Source organism: Acinonyx jubatus, chromosome X (assembly GCF_027475565.1).
Source record: "Acinonyx jubatus isolate Ajub_Pintada_27869175 chromosome X, VMU_Ajub_asm_v1.0, whole genome shotgun sequence".
NCBI classification, from domain to species: domain Eukaryota; kingdom Metazoa; phylum Chordata; class Mammalia; order Carnivora; family Felidae; genus Acinonyx; species Acinonyx jubatus.
In genome coordinates, this window is record NC_069389.1 from 74,902,207 (window position 1) to 74,928,902 (window position 26,696).

The 26,696-nt window shown below is 36.1% G+C and overlaps 1 protein-coding gene and 1 pseudogene across 2 annotated transcripts in view; both read left to right on the forward strand.

The window, feature by feature from the left end:
- DIAPH2 (diaphanous related formin 2) overlaps nucleotides 1-23,834 on the forward strand; it is a 971,442-nt gene extending 947,608 nt beyond the window's left edge. For both annotated transcript variants that reach the window (XM_027053564.2, XM_027053563.2), the window contains one exon: nucleotides 23,734-23,834. In XM_027053564.2, coding sequence (XP_026909365.1) covers nucleotides 23,734-23,798 — 65 coding nt within the window. In that variant the 3' untranslated portion in view covers nucleotides 23,799-23,834. The remainder of the gene's footprint in view (nucleotides 1-23,733) is intronic.
- On the forward strand, nucleotides 4,786-21,273 carry LOC128311413 (adenylyl cyclase-associated protein 1-like; annotated as a pseudogene).
- Nucleotides 23,835-26,696: the final 2,862 nt, after the last annotated feature.

Here is a 26,696-nt window from a genome sequence, read left to right on the forward strand (position 1 = left end):
TCCTCATCCTTTAAGAATCAATTAGGATATTACTTTGTGTATAAAGCCTTCTCAGAGATGCTTTCCCTGAGGCATGGCTAAGTGTTCTATTTCTGTGTTCCTGAAGAGTATAACCCTAATCATAGTATGCACTGTAATGCTATTATAATTATGTTTACATGCTACCCCTCACATAAGTGAAAATACCTTGAGAAAAATGGCTGGGACTTTTCATTTTTATATCAGGGGATGTAATATAATCTAGGTTCTAAAATTGACTCACTGAAAACTATGCAGCAGACTACAGAAGAAGCCCTAACACATCTCATCAGACTAACTTTTACATGAAGAGACCACAATCACTACATACCTGCCTTTAAATAAGAGACTGGATCATTTATCTCTGGCACTATGTGAGGCACATAGTCAGTATTCAAGAAAGGATTATTGAAATACATTTCACACCACTTTTTTGGGAAGAGGGAAATATACTTGACATGGGAATAGACCCTGGTTATAATGGCAAGGCCCCCTGTTTCCAGTGAATAGGAAACCAAGTTAAAGGTCATTGAAATACCACTAGAAAAAAAAATGAGTAATCAATTTTGCTAGATACATAATTCAAGCCAGACTAAAATCTCTAGAAATCATCTCTTTCTACCCTAGGGGACAAATCTGTCTAGACAACTGGAATCCTAAAGCAGAGAAGTAATAGAAAACAGCCTGGCAACATTTCTCTACCCACTGGATGACAATAAGAAAAATAAATTGTTATAAAAGGTTTTCATTGCTTCCCAAGGGCATAAAAATATCCCAGCCTATTATGTCTTATAAAATCAATAAAAATTCTAAAGCTTGACAAATTCTGATTTACTACCTGACCTTTATTAAGTCTTTGTTATTATAGGCTAATCTGAAAAAGTCTTTCATAAACATCTGTTTGATTCTTATCTCATTGTCCCCAAAGTGACTAAAACATGTCATCATCTCCATAATGACACTGCCTAGACTTTAAAAAATATAAGATCTCGATCCTGAAACCTTTCTAATGTGACTTTTGTAATATCAAATATAAATTTGGTCTGTATCAGGTTCCATTCTTGTCCTTTTACATTATTGCCTCATTTAGTCCTTGTAACTATTTTTTTCTAGTTCTTTATCATTTTGTAATTTAAATTTTAGTTACCATACAGTGCAATATTAGTTTCAGGAGTAAAATTCAGTGATTTCTCACTTATATACAACACCCAGTGCTCATCCCAATAAGTGCCCTACTTAGCACCCATCACCCATCTAGGTCATCTCCCACCCACCTCCCTCTGTCAACCCACAGTTTGTTCTCTATCATTAAGAGTCTCTTGTGGTTTGTTTCTCACTCTTCTCTCCCCCCCCTTCCCATATGGTCATCTGTTTTGTTTCTTAAATTCCACATATGAGTGAAATCATATGGTATTTGTCTTTCTCTGATTGATTTAGTTCACTTAGAATTATACATTCTAGCTCCATCCACATCATTGCAAATGGCAAGATTTCATTCTTTTTGATGGCTGAGTAATATTCCAATATGGTGTGTATACACACACACACACACGCATACACACCACATCTTCTTTATCCATTCATCAGTCAGTAACTATTCTTTTAGCTAGTCTTTAAATATTATTTTCATGTTCACAAAGGGGAAAATAAGTTTAGGAAAACACAGCTATTAAGTGACAGAATAAGGATTGAACTCATCTCTGTAATGGAAAGGTGTAGATAACCATTAGAGATAGAAACCACTTTCCATTTGAGGACTGTTGACTGATCCTTGTGTGTGTGTATATGTGTGTTTCATGTCTATCAAAAGATTAATGTGGGACAAATACTAAATTATCCCATTTAATTCTGTTAATACTCTATAATCTAGGTAGTATTATTAGCATCATTTTGCAGCTGAGGAAACTGATGTTTAGAAAAATTCATTTTGCAAATACATAAGTGTGATGATGGCCCATTTTATTAGAAAAACTGTATCTAGTAATATACATTAATCAGTTCAAAGACTACATATACCAGTTAGCTTAAGTTTATTCTATCATTACATCTTGCATCAGTACAAATGAGTATGCTTTGTGCCAAGACTCCCCCTCTACCCCCACACATTAACCTGGAAGAATAACCCAGCATGCATGTCTTGTTGAAAATGGGTCAGTATTGTTTACCATCAAAGGACAGACTTATTTTAATTTTTCATTTATAGGCCACATTGCTACAAAACAATTTTTAATTCCATTTGATTTTGCCTTTGAAGTAAAACTCCATAGATGCTGTCATGACATACCTCATTATCTTTCTGAATTTTTACTCGTCTTTTTGGAGAAAGACAATGTTTACTTCTTAAGACTAGAACTTTTAGGGGCTCCTCGGTGGTTCAGTCGGCTAGGCATCTGACTTCAGCTCAGGTCATGATCTCATGGTTCATGGGTTTGAGGCTGTATCAGTCTCTGTGCTGACAGCTCAGAACCTGGAACCTGCTTCAGATTCTGTGTCTCCCTCTCTCTCTGCCCCTCCTCTACTTGCACTCTGTCTCTCCCTCTCTCAAAATTAAATAAACATTTAAAAAAAGGACTAGAACTTTTAGAATTTTGAATCTAAAATTCATGAAATACTTTTATAAATAACAACAGTATATAAAGACAAATGCATTTGTGCTCTAAAACCAGCAGACTTGTTAGCCATTACTTTCTGATGAGGGAACATTTTAGGGCCCTTATTTAAGCAGGAAAATGGCACCTGATTTCTGTCTCCCCCTCCCCCTCCCTCCCCATTATAGTGTACTTAGTGATGGCAAATCAACAATGAAATTAATTCAGATTATTGAATCCTAGATTGCTTTTTAAATTGAGAACAGCATGTGCTTTTGATCTGAAGCCTGAAAATTTTGAACCCTACATAGGTTGTGTCCCTTATTTGCCAATCTAATCATGATCAATGCCAAAAATTCCAAATTTATATGGAAAATATTTAAAAAAAGAAAAAATCATGATCCAACCAAAGATAACCACTGTTTTTATTGGTATATATTCTTCTAAACTTCTGAAATTGTCTGTTTTTTCAAAAATAAGAATATTATATACTCTTATAACTGCGTTTTCCACTTTTTTAAAATGTTTATTTATCTTTGAGAGAGAGAGAGAGAATGAGCAGGGGAGGGGCAGAGAGAGAGGGAGACACAGAATCTGAAGCAGGCTCCAGGCTCCGAGCTGTCAGCACAGAGCCCAATGGCTCGATGTGGGGCTTGAACTCATGAACCACTAGATCACGACCCTGAGCTGAAGTCGGATGTTTAACTGACTGAGCCACCCAGGCACCCAACCTTTTCCACTGTATAATGTGAACCTCTTCTGTCAAGTACTTATAGATCTATATGATAATTTACAATGGCTGGAGTGTATGTGTGTGCAGTGTATCCTTATGTATGTGGGTTCCATCCTTTATCTAATTTCATGATGAATAAATGGGCTATTTATGCTTTTCACTAGTTTAAACCATGTTGCAAAGAACACGGATATACAGCTACCCCTGTTTATACATTTGTCTGATAACGGAAGGACTTTCTTTATTCCAGTAGACTTAAAAATCAGGAAAGATTCTTTGAGAATTCTTATATGAGAATTAAGTTGCTAATTAGTAGCCATTTTTACTTATCTATACGTTCTACCTTGACTCAGGTTGTGCATAGGTTGTCTTAGAAACTAAAATTACAAAGGAGCTTCTGTCAGTTACAGATATGACATTAATAAACTGTGTTTTAATTCTGTCCTAATTGCTCATATTTAAAACAACTGCTGACTGGCTTCTACCTTAAGGGGCAGTTTGTAATTTGAAATAATGGCACTAGCATCTGCTAAAGTGTCTGTGATGTTAACCATACAGGTTCCCTTTCTCCATACAACTGATTAAGTAATTAAGCATACGCTAACGTGGGAAACACAACTAATAGGAAGCACCTGTTTATAGGCCCACAAATTGAAGATTAATATCTTCTCTTCCCAAGGTCATAACCAGTGGCATATTTCTATAATCTGATCCCTTGTGGAATAGAGGCATCATGCAAGAGGAAGCCTGCCATTCCTGCCTTATACAGAAGCCAGTGAGCTGATATAACCTCAGAGTACCTAGGCCTACTAAAGTTGTGGAGTTGGGCTGACTACTCTAAAACTTCCATCATCAGCAAGAAGTAGGTAGTGGCGGAACCAACAGATAGGTTGTACACGTTAAAGTAGTCTTAGAGTGATTCAGAAACAAAAGCAGATGACAAGTAAGTATATTCTAGGTCAGCATATTAGCAACAGAGCTCAGGCAGATAAAAAACAACTACCACAGAAAATGACAGAATATTGTCCATCATATAATCAATGTTAGAGAAGTGACTGATGCCTAATAATCTTAGTTATAAGGATCTATGTCACACATGGAGTAGAAAGTCACAGAGATGACAGATGGTAGGAAAAAATTGACCCTGTATTGCATTGTCATTTAAAAGCTAGTTTATTTGCACCAACCCAAATGGTTTCTCAAGCTCCCATCCTTGCCAAATACTCTTGGCCGAGGTCACTGCAATCTGTGTATGCCTTAATCAGCTCTTCTTCTTCCACTCTTGATAGTGCTATCTGCACTTCAATAACAGAACTTAACCAGATGATTCCAGAGAGCCCCATTTCTGCTGTGTGATTTTTTTCCTGGTTTTTGTATTGTTTTCTTTTGTTTTGTTTTGTTTTATTTTTTGTTTTTTTTCCAATATATGAAGTTTATTGTCAAATTGGTTTCCATACAACACCCAGTGCTCATCCCAAAAGGTGCCCTCCTCAATACCCATCACCCACCCTCCCCTCCCTCCCACCCCCCATCAACCCTCAGTTTGTTCTCAGTTTTTAAGAGTCTCTTATGCTTTGGCTCTCTTCCACTCTAACCTCTTTTTTTTTCCTTCCCCTCCCCCGTGGGTTTCTGTTAAGTTTCTTAGGATCCACATAAGAGTGAAACCATATGGTATCTGTCTTTCTCTGTATGGCTTATTTCACTTAGCATAACACTCTCCATTTCCATCCATGTTGCTACAAAGGGCCATATTTCGTTCTTTCTCATTGCCACGTAGTACTCCATTGTGTATATAAACCACAATTTCTTTATGTTTTGTTTTGTTTTAAACAGAACTGCTGTCTTTGTAAACCATTCAGGATTATTTTTTGATATTAAAATTAAAATCACATGTTTATGGAAAAAGCTATCACACAAATCTGGCTAATTTAGTGTATGTCCTTTTATTGTTTTCCTCCTTTTCCTCAAAAAAATATTAAATATGTATAGACATTCTGATTCTTCCTTTATACATCCATTGCTTCTCATGCCCTCCAAACAGGAAAAATTCGGTAAATAGTCAACAATATAAGGAGCTAGAACTCATTTTTTTATACTCAAAAATTAACAGCTCTCATTCTATTTCTTTTTGTTAAGATTCCGCCTATATTTTAAGACCTAATTGGGATGAAGTTTTCTCTGGCCCCCAACTCCTGCACTCAAAGGATTATGACTTTGCTCTGCTCTGAACCGCCATCATACTTAAAACTGTAATAGATGCTATAAGAGACACGTAGTTTTATGCTATAGTTGTTTGTACATTTATCATTTCCTCCTAATAACTTATATAGGTGTTTATTATGGTACCTTGCAGATAGTTTATACAGTAAAAATTTATGGGTGATTGGAAGGAAGGAAAGAAGAAAGGGAAGGAGGGAGGCAGGGAGAAAGTGTTTCCTTTCCTTTCTTTATATTAATGGCAAATGATATTCTCTGTGCGTTGAGCAGTATAGAAGAAGGTGAACCGAAGGGTCAGTGTCTGATTCATTGCTAAAAGATTGGATGGTTACTTAATCAACAGATAGCTTTTGATAAATTGCTATGTGTAATCCACTGTGAAAGATACCTGAGAAGTTCTGTTATAGTTTGTGTGGTTTCTATTGGTATGTTATTCAATGTAAGTTTCACATATATGACTTACTTGGGAATTGTTCCAACTATTTTTATAATATTTCATATTTTTATTTGTTGCCTTTTCTCACATTTTCCAGGTATGCAGTCATCATTATCAGACTTTCAACCTCACAGAGAGAAAATTTGTCTTAAAGCCCAGTTGCATTTCCTAGTAAAGAAACAAATATAATGCATGGCTAATGTACAAAAACAAGGACATTTAAAAAAAAATCTATTCACTAGGTTTGACATTGAGTCCAAAGATAATCAATAGCAATGACTATGACATTTGAAATACTGAACAGTATACTGATTTTTCTTCTGAGCTACATTTTTGCAAAATCCTTTGAGATACTCAAGTTATCAATTATGTAAATGCTAGTCATTTAAAATCCCAAGAGGTTGGTTATACGTTATGAAAATATCATTTTTATGATAGATAAAGGTAAGTATTGCATATTTTCTACATTTGTAGCTTAATATGGATTAAATTTTTAATGCCTTGAAATAATATTGTACTCTGTGGTTTTACTTTTATCACATATTTCAGTCTTTCTAAAGTTGCTATGATTGAGTTTCTTTGATAATGTACCTTTATTTTACTATAAGACTTGATAGTTTGCAAAATATGAGGTTCATAATAGAGATATAGAATAGAGTTACTACCTGGCAGGGAGGATAAGAAGAAAGTGAAATATAGAAAAGTGATTTAATCTCACTACTGCAGTTTTGTAAAATATAATTTGTTTTTCCCCTAGCACAGCAGAATTTCATGCTGATAACAAGCTACTGAATTAATAAATCCATTGCAACTATCAAGACTTTTCCTTTAATAACATAATGAATGCTGAGAGCCTTAAGAAAAGGAAACATATTCTTTGCACAGATGTTACCTCTTGCAGATCTATCCCTAAACATAGGAAAAATACCAACACCATATTATGAGCAATATCAATATGAAAATAATTTGTGCATATCAATTAGAATACTGTACTTTCTACACAAAAACTCATTTCCTGGAACACATTTCCTTATTTTCCAATTGGAAAGACATTTAGGGTCTATTTTGCTATCATTACATGTGCTTAACTCCAATTACATTTAATGGGAGTTGTGTGTCTATAGTCACAGTAGCCTCTGAACTACTTTAACATTATTGCTTTCCATTACCATTCTCATTAAAATAGCTTTTCATCTCTTCTCCCAACATGAACTATCACAGTAATCTGGGTTTCTGTTTTCTTTGCATGGATTTATTTCATGTGATGAAAGATATAGATTACACAACATGATCTGATTCTAGTTTTAAGAACATTATGATGTCATTGAGATTAGAATAGGGCTAGAACTATTTAATTTTTAAGTAGAGGTAATTGAGTGGCTTCTAAGCATCCATTTTAGCACAGTGACTGATGTATACAATTTTGTTGGAATAAAGTAAGTTGAGAGAGCAGCTGATCACAGTCCGGAGGTGAGGCTGAACTCTGAGGTGTTACATTATAACTGACATGCAAAATCTGGTAGAAGGATTAGAGAGGGCAGTGGCCCACCTGGAGATAGTATCCCATACCTCTGACATGCACTGTGGGTATGGAGACAATGCTCCAAAAGGATCAACTCCATATGTGCAAGCATTTGACTCACTGTTTAACAGTCCTGTGGCAGAGTAAAGAGATCAGTAAAGAGATTGGGGGAGATGTACAGAAACATGTGAAGATGGTTCACACAGGCCTGAGGTTGGAGTGAGTTCTCTTGGTTACAGCCTCTCAGTGTCAGCAGACAGCAGGCAATAAGCTTTCTGATTTGTTGGCATGCATCTCAGAGCAGATCCAAGAAGTGGTAACCTTCTGGGAGAAAAACCAAGGCAGCAAGTTGTTCAACCACCTGTTAGCTGTCAGCGAAAGTATCCAGGCCCTGGGCTGGGTGGCTGTGGCACCCAAGCCTGGTCCCTATGTGAAACAAATGAATGATGCTGCCATGTTTTATACAAACTGAGTCCTCAAGGAATACAAAGATGTCAATAAGAAGCATGTGGACTAGGTCAAAGCTTACTTGAGTATATGGACAGAGCTACTGGCTTACATTAAGGAGTTCCATACCACTGGACTGGTCTGGAGCAAAACAGGGCCTGTGGCAAAATAACTGAGCGGATTGCCATCTGGACCTTCTGCTGAATCAGGTCCTCCTCCTCCCCCACCAGGCCCACCTCCCCCACCAGTCCCCACCAGTTCTGGCTCAGATGAGTCTGCTTCCCATTCAGCACTGTTTGTACAGATTAACCAGGGGGAAAGCATCACACATGCCCTGATACATGTATCTGATAACATGAAGACTCACAAGAACCCTGCCCTCAAGGCTCAGAGTGGTCCAGTACGAAGTGGCCTCAAACCATTCTCTGCACCTAAACCAGGAGTCAGCCCATCCCCCAAACCAACCACAAAGAAGGAGCCAGCTATACTTGAACTGCAGGGCAAGAAGTGGAGAGTGGAAAATCAGGAGAATGTTTCCAACCTGGTGATTGATGACACAGAGCTGAAACAGGTGGCTTACATATTCAAGTGTGTCAATACAACATTGCAAATCAAGGGCAAAAGTAACTCCATTACAGTAGATAACTGTAAGAAACTCGGTCTGGTGTTCCATGAAGTGGTGGGCATTGTGGAGATAATCAATATTAGAGCAAAGTTCAGGTAATGGGTAAAGTGCCAGCCATTTCCATCAACAAAAAAGATGGCTGTCATGTTTACCTGAGCAAGAATTCCCTGGATTGTGAAATAGTCAGTGCCAAATCTTCTGAGATGAATGCCCTCATTCCTACAGAAGGCGGTGACTTTAATGAATTCCCAGTCCCTGAGCAGTTCAAGACCCTATGGAATGGGCAGAAGTTGGTCACCACAGAGACAGAAATTGCTGGATAAGAGAAGTGCCACTGGGTTCTTTGCCCCCTCCCTCACACCTTGGGATAAATCTGTATCAAGACAGTTCTTTTCTAGATTTCCTCTACCTTTCTGCTCTTAAACTGCTTATTCACTCTGAGAAGCACAGCTACCTGTCTTCGCTGAAATATACCTCAGGCTGAGATTTGGGTAGGAAAGCAGGTCAGTTGGTCTTTTGCAGGAAGGTGCAGCTTTTCCATGTCAGCTCAACAACACCACCAGCCCATTCTTAAGGAACTGCACACAGGACTGGTGTGTTTTAGCTTTCAGACTTCGGGAGTTATTTGACCAACAAACAGTCTTTGGGGAAGAATAAAGCAGTCCCCAGGAATTAAAAGATCAGAATGTTCACATAAGTTCATCTTCTTCTAACAATGCAACGAAGGTAGCAGAGGCTGGTGTGATTCTAGCTGGTTCTTCTAACCAAACTAATTTTTCACTGTTGACAGGTGATGCAGGAGTCACACTGGACCAAAGGCTAAAGCTTGGCCGTCTAGCATTCCAAGCAAAATTGATTCCTGTAGGCATTCCTTTTATTCTGCATTCCATCCTGGGTCTGCCTGAACCTGAGAGAGTAGGTTCTCCTGTATCAGCTGCTGGGAAGAGCCCTGCACCCAGGCCAGTTAAAGGAGTCTTGGACCCTTTCTTTCACTGGGATCCCTGCCCAGCACCTTACTACAGAGATGACTTAAACAAAAACAAAAATAAAACCAAAAAAAGGAAAACACACCATTTCAAGGAATCTGGAATTCCTTCTTCCATGCTATATGCCTTCCCTCCATCTTCACGGCCTCCTTTGCCCTGTCATGCCCAACTGCTTTTGGTTTCTGTCCAGGCACCTGAACAAAGGACTAAAATCTCCAGTACAGCCTGGTTTTAGGTCTTGTGTAAGAATCTTGCACAGCATTGCTAACGTAAATTACAGTTTTTCTTTCTAGGACACTAACCAAAATATGCAACTTTTTTGGTGAGAAGAGAGATTATCCTGTGACTTTTACCCATTTCCTGAGGCCTGTGGAAATAGACCTTTATGTACTTAAAGTTATACGGAAAATAGAGTAAAATTAATACCAAAAAATAAATAAATTAATTAATTAAGTTGATATAGTTTAATGCCTGTGATATCTGGTGGAAGCCAAATTTGTAAAACATAAAATATATGAGAAAATAAGGCTTAAAAACTTGAAGTACTAGACTTTATCAACAGCCTACAAAATGGTACATTTAATTCCAATTCAAATTTTGACAAGGCAAAAATAATGAGAATAAGCATATTAGAAAATCTCTTAAAGAATTGGTTTATCTCTTTTCCTTAGTGCTGATCTGTACTTATGTCCAGAAGAAAAGTGGTCATTTGGGCAGAAAAAAGTGATTAGTGGACAGAGAAAGAGGCTTGTTAAGTCTTTAAGAAAATGAAGAACCTGAGGAGAACTCTTAAAAAGATGATTAGGGACTTTAGAATCACTTGACTCATTGGCACTCAACAAATAGACATCTGCCTAGCCTTACTAAGATAGCCTAGTTAGTACCTATTGGGTTTAGTTTTCAAGCTATGTTGTTTTCAAGATGTTTTGTGATTATAGCATAATATAGAGTTCCAAATTTTTTCCTAAAAATACATGTTTTAAATGAAAATATAAATTATGAGAGATTATCTCCTTGACATATCAAAACATATTATGAATGAAATCAGAAGGTATTGGCACAAACATAGTTGGAAAGATGCTTAGGTCAATGAAACAGAAATGTACCCTAGTATAGATAATTTAACATGAAAAGAGGAATCATGAATCAGTGTAAACATTCATGATTTCTCAACAAAGGGACAGCCCATGTTCTCTTTGCAAGAAAAAAAAGAAAAGAAATCAGTGTGGAAACTTACCTGGCATTGTACAACAAAATAAATTCTAGGTCATTTAAATAGACAAATGTAAAAACAAATCAAACCTTAAAAAACAAGAAGAGATACAGTTGAATGTTAATCAGATCAATAGATTTAACTATGTAAAAAAATTAAAATGAGTTCCAGTCCAAAATGGTGGTGTTGGAAGACCCTGAACTCATCTCCTGCACATATACACTGAATCTACATCTACATATAGAGCAATTCCTCCTGAAGAAAAACTCAGAGCTGACAGAACAGCTTCTTCACAACAAAAGATAGAAGTACCACATAGAGAATGGCAGGTGAAATGGATACATGATAATCATGAGAACCCTGCCCCTGATACTGTAAACTGCGTGGTGAGGGATAGTACTGAGGGACTGGGAGAGGATTCCTCCACCCTGGCACACAGAGTAAAAGCTCAAGTTTAAAAGGGAAACTAGAATATAAAGGAACCAGCCCTACAGCATTTGACAAATGACAAGGAAGCTGCTGGAATGCTCTCCAGGGTCAGAGTTGCTAGCAAGTGTCATTGTTTGTTTCCTCTCCATTTTCATAGTGCAGACAGAAGCAAGATCCCGACACCCTAACCAACTGCCCACCTCAATGAATTCTGGGCCCCTAGCCCACATCAGCCCTAGTCATACTCCTAAGGTGGCCCCATTGAAGCACATACTAGGACACTGAAGTCCTGCACCCAGTTCAGCTCCAGAAGACCTGCCAGGACACCCCATGCATGGAGTAGCTGAGGACCTCCCAGCCAGCACCCTCTCCCAGCATTCATTGCACTAAGTCATCCTGGCCTATGCCCACCTGAGCTCCATCCATCCTACCAGGGCATCCCCTGCATGGAGTGCCCCAGGACCACCTAGCTCATCCCACCTCAGCTCCTGCCATCCAGACAGGGAGCCCCCTGGACAGAGCATCTCAAGCCCCTGTAGCCCATGCCTGCTTATGCTCAAATCATCTTGCCAGGGTGCCCCCTTGGAGGAATACCCCAGGAGCCCCAGCCAGCACTTGTTTTGGCTTCAGCTGCTCCACCAATGGGCCCTCGGTGTAGAGATCTCTGGGACCCCCAGTCCACTGCAGCTGTAGCCATCCCACTAGGGTGGCCCTGGTACTTAGTGCCCTAAGATCCCCATTCAGTGCCTACTATAGCTCTAGCCAGCCAGCCAAAGCAGACAGGCACACACAGAGATGTTCCTACACAAGTCCCTTCCTTTAATACTAGGAAAAATAGCGGTTGTGTGTAATTCATAGAAACAGACACAGAACGTCAAAATGAGGAGATAGAGCAATATGTTCCAAATGAAAGAAGAAGACAAAACTTCCAAAAAGAAAAAAAAAACTACACAAAATGGAGATAAGCAATCTACCTAATAAAGAGTTCAAAATAATGGTCCTAAAGTTGGTCACTGGACTTGAGTAGAGTAGATGAACTCAGTGAGAACTTCAGTAATGAGATAGAAAATATAAAAAGAAACAATCATAGTTGAAGAATATAATAACTAAAATGAAAAATACACTAGAGGGAATGAACAGCTGATTGGAGTATGCAGAAGAAGAGATCAGTGTTCTGAAAGACAGAGTAATAGAAATCATCTAAGCTGTACAACAAAAATAAAAATAATTTAAAAATGAGGACAGGTTAAGAGAACCCTGGGACAACATCAAGTAAACAAATATTTTCATTATAGGAGTCCTAGAAGGATATTAGAGAGAAAAAGGAACAGAAAACTTATTTGAAGGAATAATAAATGAAAATTTTCCTACCTGGGGAAAGAAACAGACATCCAGGTCCAAGAATCACAGAGAACCCCCAAACAAGGTGAACCCAAAGATATCTACACCAAGACATATAATAATTAAAACATCAAAGAGAGAATTCTAAAAGCAGCAAGAAAAAGCAACTAGTTATATATAAAGGAAACCCCATATGGCTATCAGCTGATTGTTCAGCAAAACCTTTGCAAGTCAGAAGGGAATGGCATGATATATTCAAAGTTCTGAAAGGAAAAAAAAAACCTGCAACCAAGAATACTCTATCTGGCAAGGTTATCATTCAGAATTGAAGAAGAGATAGTTTCTCAGGCAAACAAAACGGAGACTTCATCACCACTAGATTGGCCTTACAAGAAATGTTAAAAGGACTTCTTTAAGAGGAAAAGAAAAGACCATAAGTAGAAGAAAATTATGAAAGGTAAAAATGTCATGAATAACAGCAAACATCTAGTAAAGGTAGTAGATCAATCACTTATAAAGCTAGTACAAAGGCTAAAAGACAAAAGTAGTGAAATTAATTTTATCTAAAGCATTAGTTAAGAGACTCACAAAAATATGTAAAATATGATATCATATACATAAAACATGGAGGGGGGAAGTAAAAATGTAGTGCTTTTAGAATGTGTTTGAACTTAAACAACCAACAACTTAATACAGACTGATATATACTTAAGATGTTATAAATGAACCTCATGCTACACAAAAACCTATAATAAATACAAAAAAGAAAGAGAGAGGAATCCAAGCATAAGACTACAGAAAGTCATCAATCACAAGGGAAGAAAGGAACAGAGAAGAAATACAAAAACAATGAGAAAACAATGAAAGGACATACCTAACTATATATAAGTAGGGCATACATAACTATCTATAATTACTTTAAATATAAATGATCTAAATGCTCCATTCAAAAGACATAGGATAAAGGAAGGGATTTTAAAAAAATCATTTATATCCTACCTACAGTAGACTCACTTCAGACCTAAAGACACATACAGACTAAAGTAAAGGGATAGAAAAAGATCTTCTATGCAAATGAAAGCAAAAAAAAAATGGGGTAGTAATACTTGTATCAGACAACATGACTAAGAAGAGACAAAGATGGACATTACATAATGGTAAACCAGTCAATCTGCAAGAAAAGATAACAATTGTAAGTATCAATACACCCAACATAGCACCTACTTTCAGTTTCTCCCTTTATGTCTGATAATGGTTGCTTTATGTACTTAGGTACATACTAAAACTTTCATTATTTTCAGATTACATGATACTATATATAGATAATTCTAAAGATTCCATCAGAAAACTATGTGATAAAAAATTTGATAAAGTTATAGGATACAAAATTAATATACAGAAATCTGTTGCATTCTATACAGTAATAACAAAGTAGAATAAAGAGAAATTAAGAAAACAATCCCATTTACAACTGCACCAGAATAAACATCTAGGAATAAATTTAACCAAAGTTAAATATCTGTACTTCAAAAACTATAAAACATTGATGAAAGAAAAATGAAGATGACACAAACAAATGGAAAGATATTCTATGCTCATGGATTGGAAGAAACAATATTTTTTAAATGTTGATACTTTCCAGAGCAATTTACAGATTCAATGCAATCTCTGTCAAATAACTGGTACCATTTTTTCACAGAACCAGAACAAACAATACTAAAATGTGTATGGAACCACAAAATATCTCAAATAGCCACAGCAATCCTGAGAAAGAAAAAGGAAGCTGGAGGTATCACAAATCCAGATTTCAAACTGTACTACAAAGCTAATCAAAACAGTATTGCACTGTCACAAAAATAGACACCAGATCAATAGAACAGAATAGAGAGCTCAGAAATATACCCACACTTATATGGTCAATTAACCTATGACAAAGGATGCAAGAATATGTAATGAAAAAAAAAGTCTCTTCAAAAATGGTGCTGGGAACACTGGACAGCTACATGCAAAAGAGTGAAACTGGACCACTTTCTTGCACCATAAACAAATATAAAGTCAAAATAGATTAAAGACATAAATGTGAGACCTGAAACCATAAAACTCCTAAGAGAAAACATAGGCAGTTATTTTTTTTTTCATTTTAAAGGAACCTCCATACTGTCTTCCACAGTGGCTATTACAATTTACATTTCCACCAACAGTGCACAAGGGTTCCCTTTTCTCACATCCTCACGAACACTTGGTATCCCTTGTCTTTTTTATACTGGTGACTGATGCTAGGTTATATCACATTGTGGTCTCGATTTGTAAGTACCATACAGGTAAGTAATTTCACTACTGAGTATTCAAGGAAAAAGAAAACACTAATTTGGAAAGAGATAAACCCCTATATTTATTGCAGCATTATTTACAATAACCAAGATATGGAAGAGACCTAAGTGTGCATCAGTTGACAAATGGACAAAGATGTACACACACACACACACACACACACACATAATGGAATATTAACCATAAAAAGAATGAGATCCTGCCATTTGTGACAACATAGATGGACCTAGAGAGTATTACACTCAGTGAAATAAGTCAGGCAGAAAAAGACAAATACCATGTGATTTTATTAGATGTGGAATCTAAAAAACAAAACAAATGAATAAACAAGAAATAGAAACAGACTCATAAATACAGAGAACAAACTGGTAGTTGCCAGAGGGGAGTCTGATAGGGAGATGGGAAAAATAGAGAAGAGTACTAAGAGGTACACACTTCCAGTTATAAGATAAACAAGTGTTGGGGAAGAAAAATATACCATAGGAAATGTAGTCAATAATATTGTAATAATATTGTATGGTGATAGATATAAGGATATTCATTGTGAGGCCTTTGGAATAGAAAAAAATGGGGGCAACTTAAATGTCCAGCAGTAGATAAATGGTTAACCAAATTGTGATATATAATATAAAAAGAAGAGTATGTTGCCATTAAAAATTATGTTTTCAATATCATGTTTCAGGAATTTAATGACATGGAAAATTTCTACAATAAAATATTAAATGAAAGCAACACCAAATTGCACATATAGTTTGAGCTCAACATATGTATGCATTTTAAAGACACTATTCTGGTAAGAGTGAAGAGAACAAATCTGGTCAAATAATTGGCTGTCCTCCATGAAGAGATTATTCCCAAGCCTAATTCAGCTGCTACCTTCCAGTCATTTCTAGCAAGTATGAAGCTTTATCAATATAGGATCCCCCAAACCATGAAGACATAAAACATCTTTGGAATCAAGGGATAAAAGGGGGAAAATGTAAGTTTATATGAGACAGTTTCACTATAACAGTCTAAAATAAATTATCTCATCAGTGTTTGAAAAGCAAACAGCTATTCAATAGACATTTCCTGAAGCATCTTTAGTTTTGCTGGTTTTCTTAGCCTACATCACATAAACCCAGTCCTCTTTTTGTTGGAAACAATGCCTACCCACTGATGGGTAGCACTGATCTGCTACACCATTACTTTTGAAGAGCTTTGGAGAAAACAAAGTCCACAGTAAATCACACAGGTTTTCTTTTACTTTGTTTTCTTGCAATTAAAACTGGATATTTTGTAATACAGTACATACCAGACACATTTATTTTGTGTTACCCTGCTAGGAAGGTAAAGTGCATTATGTTAGGTTAACATTGATACATCTACAGGCCTATGAATACCAGGATGGAAACTGTTCTTCCATAGATGACAGATGGACCCCTAATATGAGGAGAAATTATTAATGGGCGTGGCCTTTTATCACAGTTTTCTATCTCAACTTGTCCTACTCATGAAATATACTAGATATATCCTTGACCTTTGGCATACACTCACTTTGAGGATTAATTGTACATTCTGAGGTTACATACCATAGGCTTGAGTACTTTGGTCCATCTCACTTCATGTTTGGTTAAGTTTTATCTATGATATGCTTATTCCTCAGTTACTTCATTTGACAAAGTTTTCGATAAGAAGGAAGTTAGTGATGCAAGTCTAGCTATTAGTCTGAGCCTTTGGAATATTCAGGTACTTTATGGATGATGATGTGCCTTATACATAGTTGCTGAATAAATTGTTGCATGGATGGTTTTTATTTTATTTTATTTTTAATTTAGTTAAATTCAAGTTAGTTAATATATAGTGTAGTATTGGTTTCAGAAGTAGAGCCCAGTGATACATCACTTACATATAACACTCAGTACTCATCCCAACAACTGTCCTCTTTAATGCCCATCACCCATTTAGCCCATACCCCAGCCACCTCCCTCCAGCAACCCTGTTTGTCTCTGTATTTAAGAGTCTCTTATGGTGTGCCTCCCTCTCTGTTTTTTATCTATTTTTCCTTCCTTTCCCTCCCCTATGTTCATTTGTTGTGTTTCTTAAATTCCACATATTAGTAAAATCATGTGATATTTGTCTTTCTCTGACTGACTTATGTCACTTAGCATAATACACTTTGTTCCATCCATGTTGCAAGTGCAAGATTTCATTCCTTTTGACGACTGAGCAGTATTCCATTGTGTATATATACCTCATCTTCTTTATCCATTCATCAGTTGATGGACATTTGGGCTCTTTCCATAATTTGGATATTGTTGATAGTGCTGTATAAACCTTGGGGTGCATGTGCCTCCTCAAATCAGCATTTTTGTATCCTTTGGATAAATACCTAGTAGTGTAATTGCTGAGTTGTAGGTAGTTCTATTTTTAATTTTTTTGAGGAACCTCCATACTGTTCTCCAGAGTGGCTGCACTGGTTTGCATTCCCACCAACAGTGCAAAAGTGTTCCCCTTTCTCCATATCCTCACCAGAATCTGTTGTTTCCCAAATTATTAAATTAGCCATCCTGACAGGTGTGAGGTGGCATCTCATCGTGGTTTTGATTTATATTTTTCCCTGATAATGAGAGATCTTGAGCATCTTTTCCTATGTCTATTAGCCACCTGGATGTCTTCTTTGGAAAAAGTGTCTATTCATGTTTTCCACCCATTTCTTCACTGGATTATTTGCTTTTTGAGTGTTGAGTTTGGTAAGTTCTTTATAGATTTTGAATACTAACCCTTTATCAGATATGTCATTTGCTAATATCTTTTCCCATTTTGTTGGTTGGCTTTTGTTGATTGTTTCCTTCACTGTTCAGAAGCTTTTTATCTTGATGTCCCAATAATTCATTTTTTACTTTTATTTTCCTTGCCTCCAGAGGCACAACTGGTAAAAAGTTGCTGCAGCCAAGGTTGAAGAGGTTGCTGCCTGTTTTCTCCTCTAGGATTTTGATGGTTTCCTGTCTCACATTTAGGTCTTTCATCTATTTTGTGTTTATTTCTGTTCAGGGTGGAAGAAAGTGGTCCAGTTTCATTCTTCTGCATGTCTCTGTGCAGTTTTCCAAGCACCATTTGCTAAAGAGACTGTCGTTTTTTTTCCATTGGATATTCTTTCCTGCTTTGTCAAAGATTAGTTGGCCATACATTTGTGTGTCCATTTCTGGGTTCTCTATTCAGTTCCATTGATCTATATGTCTGTTTTTGTGCCAGTACCACATTGTCTTGATAAATACAGCTTTGTAATACAGCTTGAAGTCCAGAATTGTGATGCCTCCAGCTATGGTTTTCTTTTTCAACATTACTTTGGCTACTCAGGGTCTTTTGTGGTTCCATACAAATTTTAGTATTTTTTGCTCTAGCTCTGTGAAGAATGCTGATTTTATTTTGATAGGTATTGCATTGGATGTGTAGATTACTTTGAGTAGTATAGACATTTTAACAATATTTGTTCTTCCAATCCATGAGCATGGAATGATTTTCCATTTCTTTGTGTCTTTTTCAATTTCTTTCATAAGTTTTCTATAGTTTTCAGTGTATAGATCTTTTACCTATTTGGTTAGGTCTATTCCTATGTATCTTACGGGTTTTGGTACAACTGCAAATGGGATCTATACCTTGGTTTCTCTTTCTGCTGCTTCATTATTGGTGTATAGAAATGCAACTGATTTCTGTACATTGATTTTATATCCTGCAACTTTGCTGAATTCACATGTCAGTTCTAACAGTTTTTTGGCGGAGTCTTTCAGGTTTTCTGTGTAGAATATCATGTTATCTGTGAAGAGTGAAAGTTTGACTTCTTCTTCTTATGCCTTTTATTTCTTTTTGTTGTCTGATTACTGAGGCTAAGACTTCCAATACTATGTTGAACAACAGTGGGGAGAGTGGACATCCCTGTCGTGTTCCTAACATTAGCAGGAAAGCTCTCAGTTTTTCCCCATTGTGGGTGATATTAGCTGTGGGATTTTTGTATATGTTTTTATGATGTCAAGGTATGTTCCTCCTATCCCTACTTTCATTAAGGTTTTTATCAGAAAAGGATACTGTATTTCCTCATGTGCTTTTTCTGCATCTATTGAAAGTATCATATGGTTCTTATCCTTTCTTTTATTAATGTGGTATATCACATTGATTTGTGGAAATTGAACTACCCTGTAGCCCAAGAATAAATCCCACTTGATCATTTTGAATAATTCTTCTAATATGCTGTTGAATTTGATTTGCTAGTATCTTGTTGAGAGTTTTTGCATCTATATTCATAAGGGATATTGGCCTATAATTCTCCTTTTTAGTGGGGTCTTTGTCTGGTTCTGAAATCAAGGTAATGTTGGCTTCATAGAATGAGTTTGGAAATTTTCCTTCCATTTCTATTTTTTGGAGCAGCTTCAAGAGAATAGGTGTTAACTGTTCTTTAAAATGTTGTTAGAATTCCTCTGGGAAACCATCTTGCCCAGGACTCTTATTTGTTGGGAGATTTTTGATAACGGATTCAATTTCTTTGCTGTTTATAGGCCTGTTCAAATTTTCTATTCCTGTTTGAGTTGTGATAGTGTGTTAGTGTCTAGGAATTTGTCAATTTTCCAGATTGTCCAGTTTGTTGGCATATAATTTTTCATAGTTTTCTCTTATAATTGACTGTATTTCTGTGGTATTGGTTGTGACCTCTCCTCTTTCATGCATGATTTAATCTATTTGGGTCCCTTCTCTTTTCTTTTTGATAAGTCTGGCTAGGGGTTTGTCAATTTTGTTTATTCTTTCAAAAAATCAGCTTTTAGTTTCATTGATCTATTCTAGTGCTTTTTTTTTTTTTGTTTCTATATCATTTATTTCTGCTCTAAACCTTATTATTTCCCTTCTTCTGCTTGCTCTGGGCTTTATTTGCTGCTCCTTCTATAGCTCCCTTAGGTGTAAGTTATGTTGTATATTTGTATATTTGTATTCAGGCCTTTTTGAGATAGGACTAAATTACAATGTACTTTCCTCTTAGGACTGCCTTTGCTGCATCACAAAGGGTTTGGACTTTACATCAATACAGTAATGGGTTTAATCCATTCACTGTAGGACTAAGTAGGGAAGGTTTTGAGATGAATGTCAAATCAATTTGCACTCATAAATAGCATAAATATTGTTGCTTTTATGACTGGATACATCTTGACATTGGTTTGAACTGATTAACCTGGTACTCAGAATGTGCAGAAGTATGCCAAGCTGGTCCATGTATTCATATTATCTTTTGGTGACAGATTAGAATAGTGTTTTAGTTTTGATCACCCTTCCTCCATAGAATGCACATTTTTATATAACTATAGCTGTCTCCAAATTCACACTATGACCAGGTCACTCTCTGTAATATCAGAATCTTTTCACCTTCACATGGGGCATATTTCAAAGACAAGCCTTTGATGATCAAAGAGGATACCCAACTGTGATGGATTTGGAAGGTACATCTTGTATTGACATCTCAGGCTTTACTTCTCCATTAATTGTTGGTTTTTATAAACAATAGAATTTCTTCATGAATTCTTAAATCATGAGGATATATTAGATGCTGTAGGCTTTCTTATTCACTATTATATGTTACCTCTTGCATTAATAAAATGAAGACAGAAATATTATGACAAATAATGTTACCCCTATCCTCTAATAAAGTGTGTTTTCCTGTATCTCATTGTACAATATCCCCAATAAGTATACAAACATAGACAGATGCCTCTCCCCTTCTTCCTTTCTTTGGTTTCCAAAAAGACAATACACAAATTGGAAAGGGTAGCCAATACTTGTTAACAAAGTTTTCCACATCATCTCAGGTGAATACATATGTTTTAAATTATTGACTTTTTTGGAGGAGAGGCCCCTATTTCGCCATCTAAATTAGTCTAGTATCAGTAGTGTTGAGAGAATAAGACTAGTTAGAGAAGTGAATTTGGTTTAGTCTGGGTCTCCTGGAATTCTCAAATCATCACATGGGCGTCCACTTCCTCCTCCTATGTCTCCAAATAGGAAGTATAATCACTCTCACAATCACCAAAATTACTTTATCACCTATGACAGCAATAATATGTAACCTTTGCTTTCTCATAAATTTGATATTAACTATGCGCCCTGACCTTATGAGGGTCATGCCAGATTTTTTCCTATTAGTATTTAATATTATAATTATAAAATTTTTATTTCAAAAAATTCATTGCTTCTCAATATGTGCCTCAAAAAGGGCATGAATTTGAGCATGAAAAGTTTTTATCATTATTTTGTAAGCTATTAGAGTGTGAAAAGTTATGAATATATATATTCATGTCATATTTATTTATAAACATGTTATCTTCTCAGTTGCATTTCTGCCTCATCCATAAAATCTAGAGTATATATATTTTGCACCTAAAATAGTTTTTTTTATATATATTTTTTTTCAACGTTTATTTATTTTTGGGACAGAGAGAGACAGAGCATGAACGGGGGAGGGGCAGAGAGAGAGGGAGACACAGAATCGGAAACAGGCTCCAGGCTCTGAGCCATCAGCCCAGAGCCCGACGCGGGGCTCAAACTCACGGACGACAAGATCGTGACCTGGCTGAAGTCGGACACTTAACCGACTGCGCCACCCAGGCGCCCCTAAAATAGTTTTAATATAAATGCAGAAAATTATAATTAGATCACAAAATCCAGATTAGCCATTGCTTCCATTGTTTCTAATGGCATTTTTCCCCATAAACAAGGTTGTACATTGATATTTCAAAAATATGTGGTAACCTTTTCAGAATTGCTTCCTCTTATAATTATATAATTAACATCGGAATCAATTAGGTACCAAAAAAATATATATGAGAGACAGAGAAGGGAGGAGGAAATGTAGAATAATTCTCTCCTGTGCATGCCAAGAGCTAGATTTGGACCCTGAACCAGTGTTTATCCTATCTTCCAAAAGCTTCAATGTCTTTTCCTGAGCTTATTTTCACCTGAAAGTTTATTTTCTCATGCCAAATGCTACCAATAAGTGAATCTTGACACCACATTATGTAATGCTGTGAGACTTGTTTTTGAATGTGGTAGTTGTCTTAAATCCAGTGGGCTGTGAATGGTGGTATGGGATGCTAGTGTCACTCCTGGAGTGAGTGCAGATGCCAGTTGACCTTAGAGTGTAGTACAACCAAGGCACAAGCCCTTTTTTGAGCTGGGACAATCCTCTGTGAATGGTACCATCATTCTTATATCTGATAGCTTTTAACACTGAATGTTTAAATGCTAGCAAAGTATTGGTAATCATTGTATTATAATCTCATATTTAAATGTTTTCTAAGTCCCAAACCAATCTGTATGCAAACCAGTGACATGTAAGTAATAAGCCCTTTATCTAGGAATGTTATCTTCACATTTTTTTTGCTGAATTGTGATCTATATCACAAACTAAATAATGGCTTTTTAAAATGGTATCTTTAAAAGGATCCCCAAATAATCCTTCACTCAGTTATATCTCTGAATAGAAAAAATGCCTTTCTTTCTCACATCTCAGTGATATTATTGCATTATAAGGAATTTTAAGATTAAGGCCAGTTGGCTCAGTGCAGTCATTGGTGTTAACAAGGCCAAGGTCATGGAGGCCAATTAGCTTTGTTTTGTGTACTGACTACAGACAACTGGGAATCAGTCAAGAGACAGAGGAGTAAAGTACCATAGCAAAATCTCAGCACTTCTTATAGTCCATCCTCTCCATGGGACAGGCAGGATGGATGTGTTCCTTGGGCATCATCATTTCATAATAATAGCTTTGGAGGCCCCAACATCTGCCTCTAAATAAAGCAGTACTGACATTTAGGCATTAACTTTGCATTATAATCCCCCGTCATGCCATTGATTTGGTGTGTAACTTTCATCAGTAAAACAGAAATAATAGGATAGAATGAAATAGACTTACCTCCCAGGGATGTTGTGTGAATTAGCAAATTAACAAGTGTAAAGTTTTAGCATTTATGTAAGTGCTAGTGGTTGCATTATTTCTAGGTACCTAGTCTCATTTGAAATAGAGAATCTAAGTATATTATGTTTTTGTCAGGAAAGGATTTTCACCCACATCAATTGATTTTAAGCTGAGCATAAAACAGAGGTGATAATAATGTAGTAGTGATCATCACAATGCAGAGCTGTAAACCTTTTCTTCTATTAGAGCTAAAACTATTTTTGACCAACTATCAATGCTTTTAAACTTTGCTTCCCAAGCTTTGTGCCAACAGTTATCTCTACAGTGATTATTCTTCCTGTGATGGGTGTGGAGAATAGAACCTATTCATTATTCAATCCCATAATGACTATATAATTGAATATGTTTGCATCATACAATCAGGCAAAGACTCAGGAGTTGGTTTGATTGCCATATACTGCAATCATTGTTAAAAAATAAAAACTCTTTTCTACTCTGCCTGCCCTGGTATCCTTTAGAGATAGAAAACATAGAGATTTAAAACTCATGGGGAATTGAAGTGCTTTACAACAAAAGGCACTGTACATAGATCCTTTCAATTTGACATCTTTACCAAGGAATTTTGTTGTCACCTGAAATTTCCAAGTGGACTGTGCTTGAGAGAGTGCTTCCATTTCTTTCATCACTCTGACTTCACTTATCAAGAAAAGTTATTTATTGCTGATTGCAAGACTCTTGAACTCAGCCCAAGAGCTGCAGCATGACCGCCTCAGATCTGGGCTCCTTGTTACTTATTTACATATTCATTTGAAGTGATTCAGGACTATTTGAAAACCTCTCCTGACCCAACTTTGTGTAATAGGCAAGATCTACCGCTCACTGTGTTTTTGGTTCTCTTTCTCTTTGTCTTACAGATAATAGCCGAGTACCTTTGGAAAGGTCACGCTCTCGCCACAATGGAACTATCTCATCTAAGTGATTCCTGATGCCAAAGAATATGAAAACAAAATCATAAGTAAACAAAATCATAAATTTTGAGAAGAACAAAACATCCACTCAAGGGATAGAGAGAAAATACATACATTTCTGCAAAGATCAAGCTTAGCTGGGTGAAGTAGCATGTATCTGGAAAGCTATTGCAATACTCCTCTCACAATTATACTAAAACAAACACAATTACAAAGATTATAAAATATGTGTTCCATTTTAGTGTAAAGATGTGTATTATTTGTTATTGTGTGTGACCTGATGGTAATGGTGAAAAGGGTAAAAAATTCAGAAACAGTCACCCTGTCAAAAAATTACAATGTTGCTCAAATTTACAGGTCACCCCCTCCAAAAAAAAAATGGAAAAGAAAGGAATAGAAAGAATTATTCAGTGTCTGCTTCTGATTCCTGTTACATGGAAAAAGAACAGGCCGATGAAAATGTGTATGTTAACAATTTGAAGAGACACTAGCTAATATTGCACACTGTGCTAGAGAAACCATTTTGGAAACTCAAAAAAATTGCTGCTTCAACCCCATGAATTTATTTCAAATCTTATCTCAAGCAAAAGATGATGGATTCATCTGCTTTGGCTGAAATTAAACTTATCATTAATCTAGAGTTTCAACATGATGTTACAGGCACTTATTGCTAAAAATAAACCAGAGTTTAACAGAAGCAGTTAGAGAAAGTGATTTAAACTTTATTTAAATAGGTATTTTCTAATTATGCACATATATCTACTTTATAGAAATACTTTATATGGCTATTTTTGAGAAAACCTCACATTTTAATGTTTATTCTGAGATGAACCTTAAAATTCTATCACCTTTATTTAGATTTTTAAAAGGTAAATATTGATTCCTATTCTCTGTGGTTTATTTCTTCTCTCTATTGCTTCTTTCTCTCATGACCCCCTTGAAAGCAGGGAATAAAGTTCTAAAAGACCTGAGAGGAAAAAGATTTCTCTCTGTAGGCAGCAGAAACTGTCTGAAACTTCAACTGTTTTATCTTCCTTTCTATTTACTCACCTTTCCAATTCTGCCTTGGTGGTGTGAAGAAGTAAAAAATTATATGTATGTATGTGTATATATGTGTATATATTTATATCTACTGCTACAATAATTCCACATCCCAGTGACTAATTGAACTTTTTAATCATCATCATACTTACTTACATTATATTAACAAATTAAAATGACACTGCCAAAACAACCCTAGGAGGAAAAACAGGTTCTACATTTTTCTTAAATAGATGAAGGAATAGAAGTTATACCTAACTTGTCTGTTACTTTAAAATATGCATTGAAATAATATGGTATAATTTCTCTGGAGTGTAATTTCAAGACTAATCCATGCAGACGATTGTGATTACTGTAAAAAAATTCTTATATGTATATTTCTTATATAGAAAATCCTATTTCTACTTCTTCAAAGCACATTATAGACATTCAGAAAGAATAAGTGACTGGCTTGGCAAGTCACCTTTTGAAATAATGTAAACAAGTGACCAATAATTCATAGTTTCCTTTATATAGAGATGTATACTTATTCAAACTGCTACCTTTTCCTCCAGTGCATTCTTGTGTGGGTTCTTACGTGGGTATTACATTTTAAAATTCTCTGAAGCTGCTACAATAGAGAAATCAAAATGAATGACAGTATCTGAGATTTTACAATTTCATCCTATCTTTAAATCACACACAAATGCATACACAAATAAGTTTAAGGGGAATATCAATTTCATATGCTGTTTCGTAACAACACAAAGATTTACAAATTTATGCAAATAATTAATGTATGTATTTTTGACTTCACAAAGTCTTTTCTGAAATCTTCATGTTCTGACCTGGGTTTTTTGATAGCTTTTCAGGCTGTAGGAAAATGATATTTTGAAATATTAACCTGACTAAAATTTAGTGGCATTTGCCATGTCATATCATCAAGATGGTCGAAGTAGAAATACTGATGTGTATTACTTTTTCCAGATGTGAACTTGCCTTATTTTTTAGTTTGTGAAAAGAGTAAATGAAATACTATTATTGATATATATTTGTATTTCGAGAAATGGCACATGGTTTTCACAAACAGTATGGAACCTTTTAGGGTCTTTTGTGAAATTCCAATAATGGAGTTGAAGGATTTGCTTCCAAGATTTATAATAGTCCTGCTTTAGCCATTTGCAATTTTGTTCTAGATTGAAAATTATAGCCAACAAAAGTACGTAGTGACATTTTTAGCATAGAACCAAATTACACTAAAGTCTTTTTTAGGTTTATTACTGCCACAGTGAGAAGCACCAATTTATGCAGATTTTCTTCAGAATGATTTTTAAAACTGCAAAATCCTTGAAATGTTTACTAGTTACATTAGTGCCCTTTGTCTGCAAGGTAACAAGTTACCATAAAATTCGTGCCTCATCACACCAGAAATGTATTCTCTCATGGTCCCCATGACAAGATGCCCAAAATGAAGGGCCATGCTGCCTCAAAGTCTCCAGAGCAAAATCTTCCCCTGATTCTTCCAGCATATAGTGGCTACTGGCCTTCCCTGGGTTATGGCTACATCTCTCTCTGCTCCATATTCACATCACTTTCTCCTCTGCATATCTAATCTTCCTATGCTTCTTTTATAATGATGCTTTTGTTATAATTTAGGGCCCACCCAGATAATCTAAGATAATTTCATCTGAAGACCCTAAACTTAATTTACACTTATAAGACTGTTTTTCCAAATAAGTAACATTCAAAGGTTCTGGGAGTTAGGATGTAGACATATCTTTTTGGAGGTACCCCCCAGCCCATTACAGTCTGCCCTTTGTCCCCCCAAATTTATATTTGTCCCATGTGCAAAATATATTCACCCCATCTCAACATTCCCCAAAGTCTCA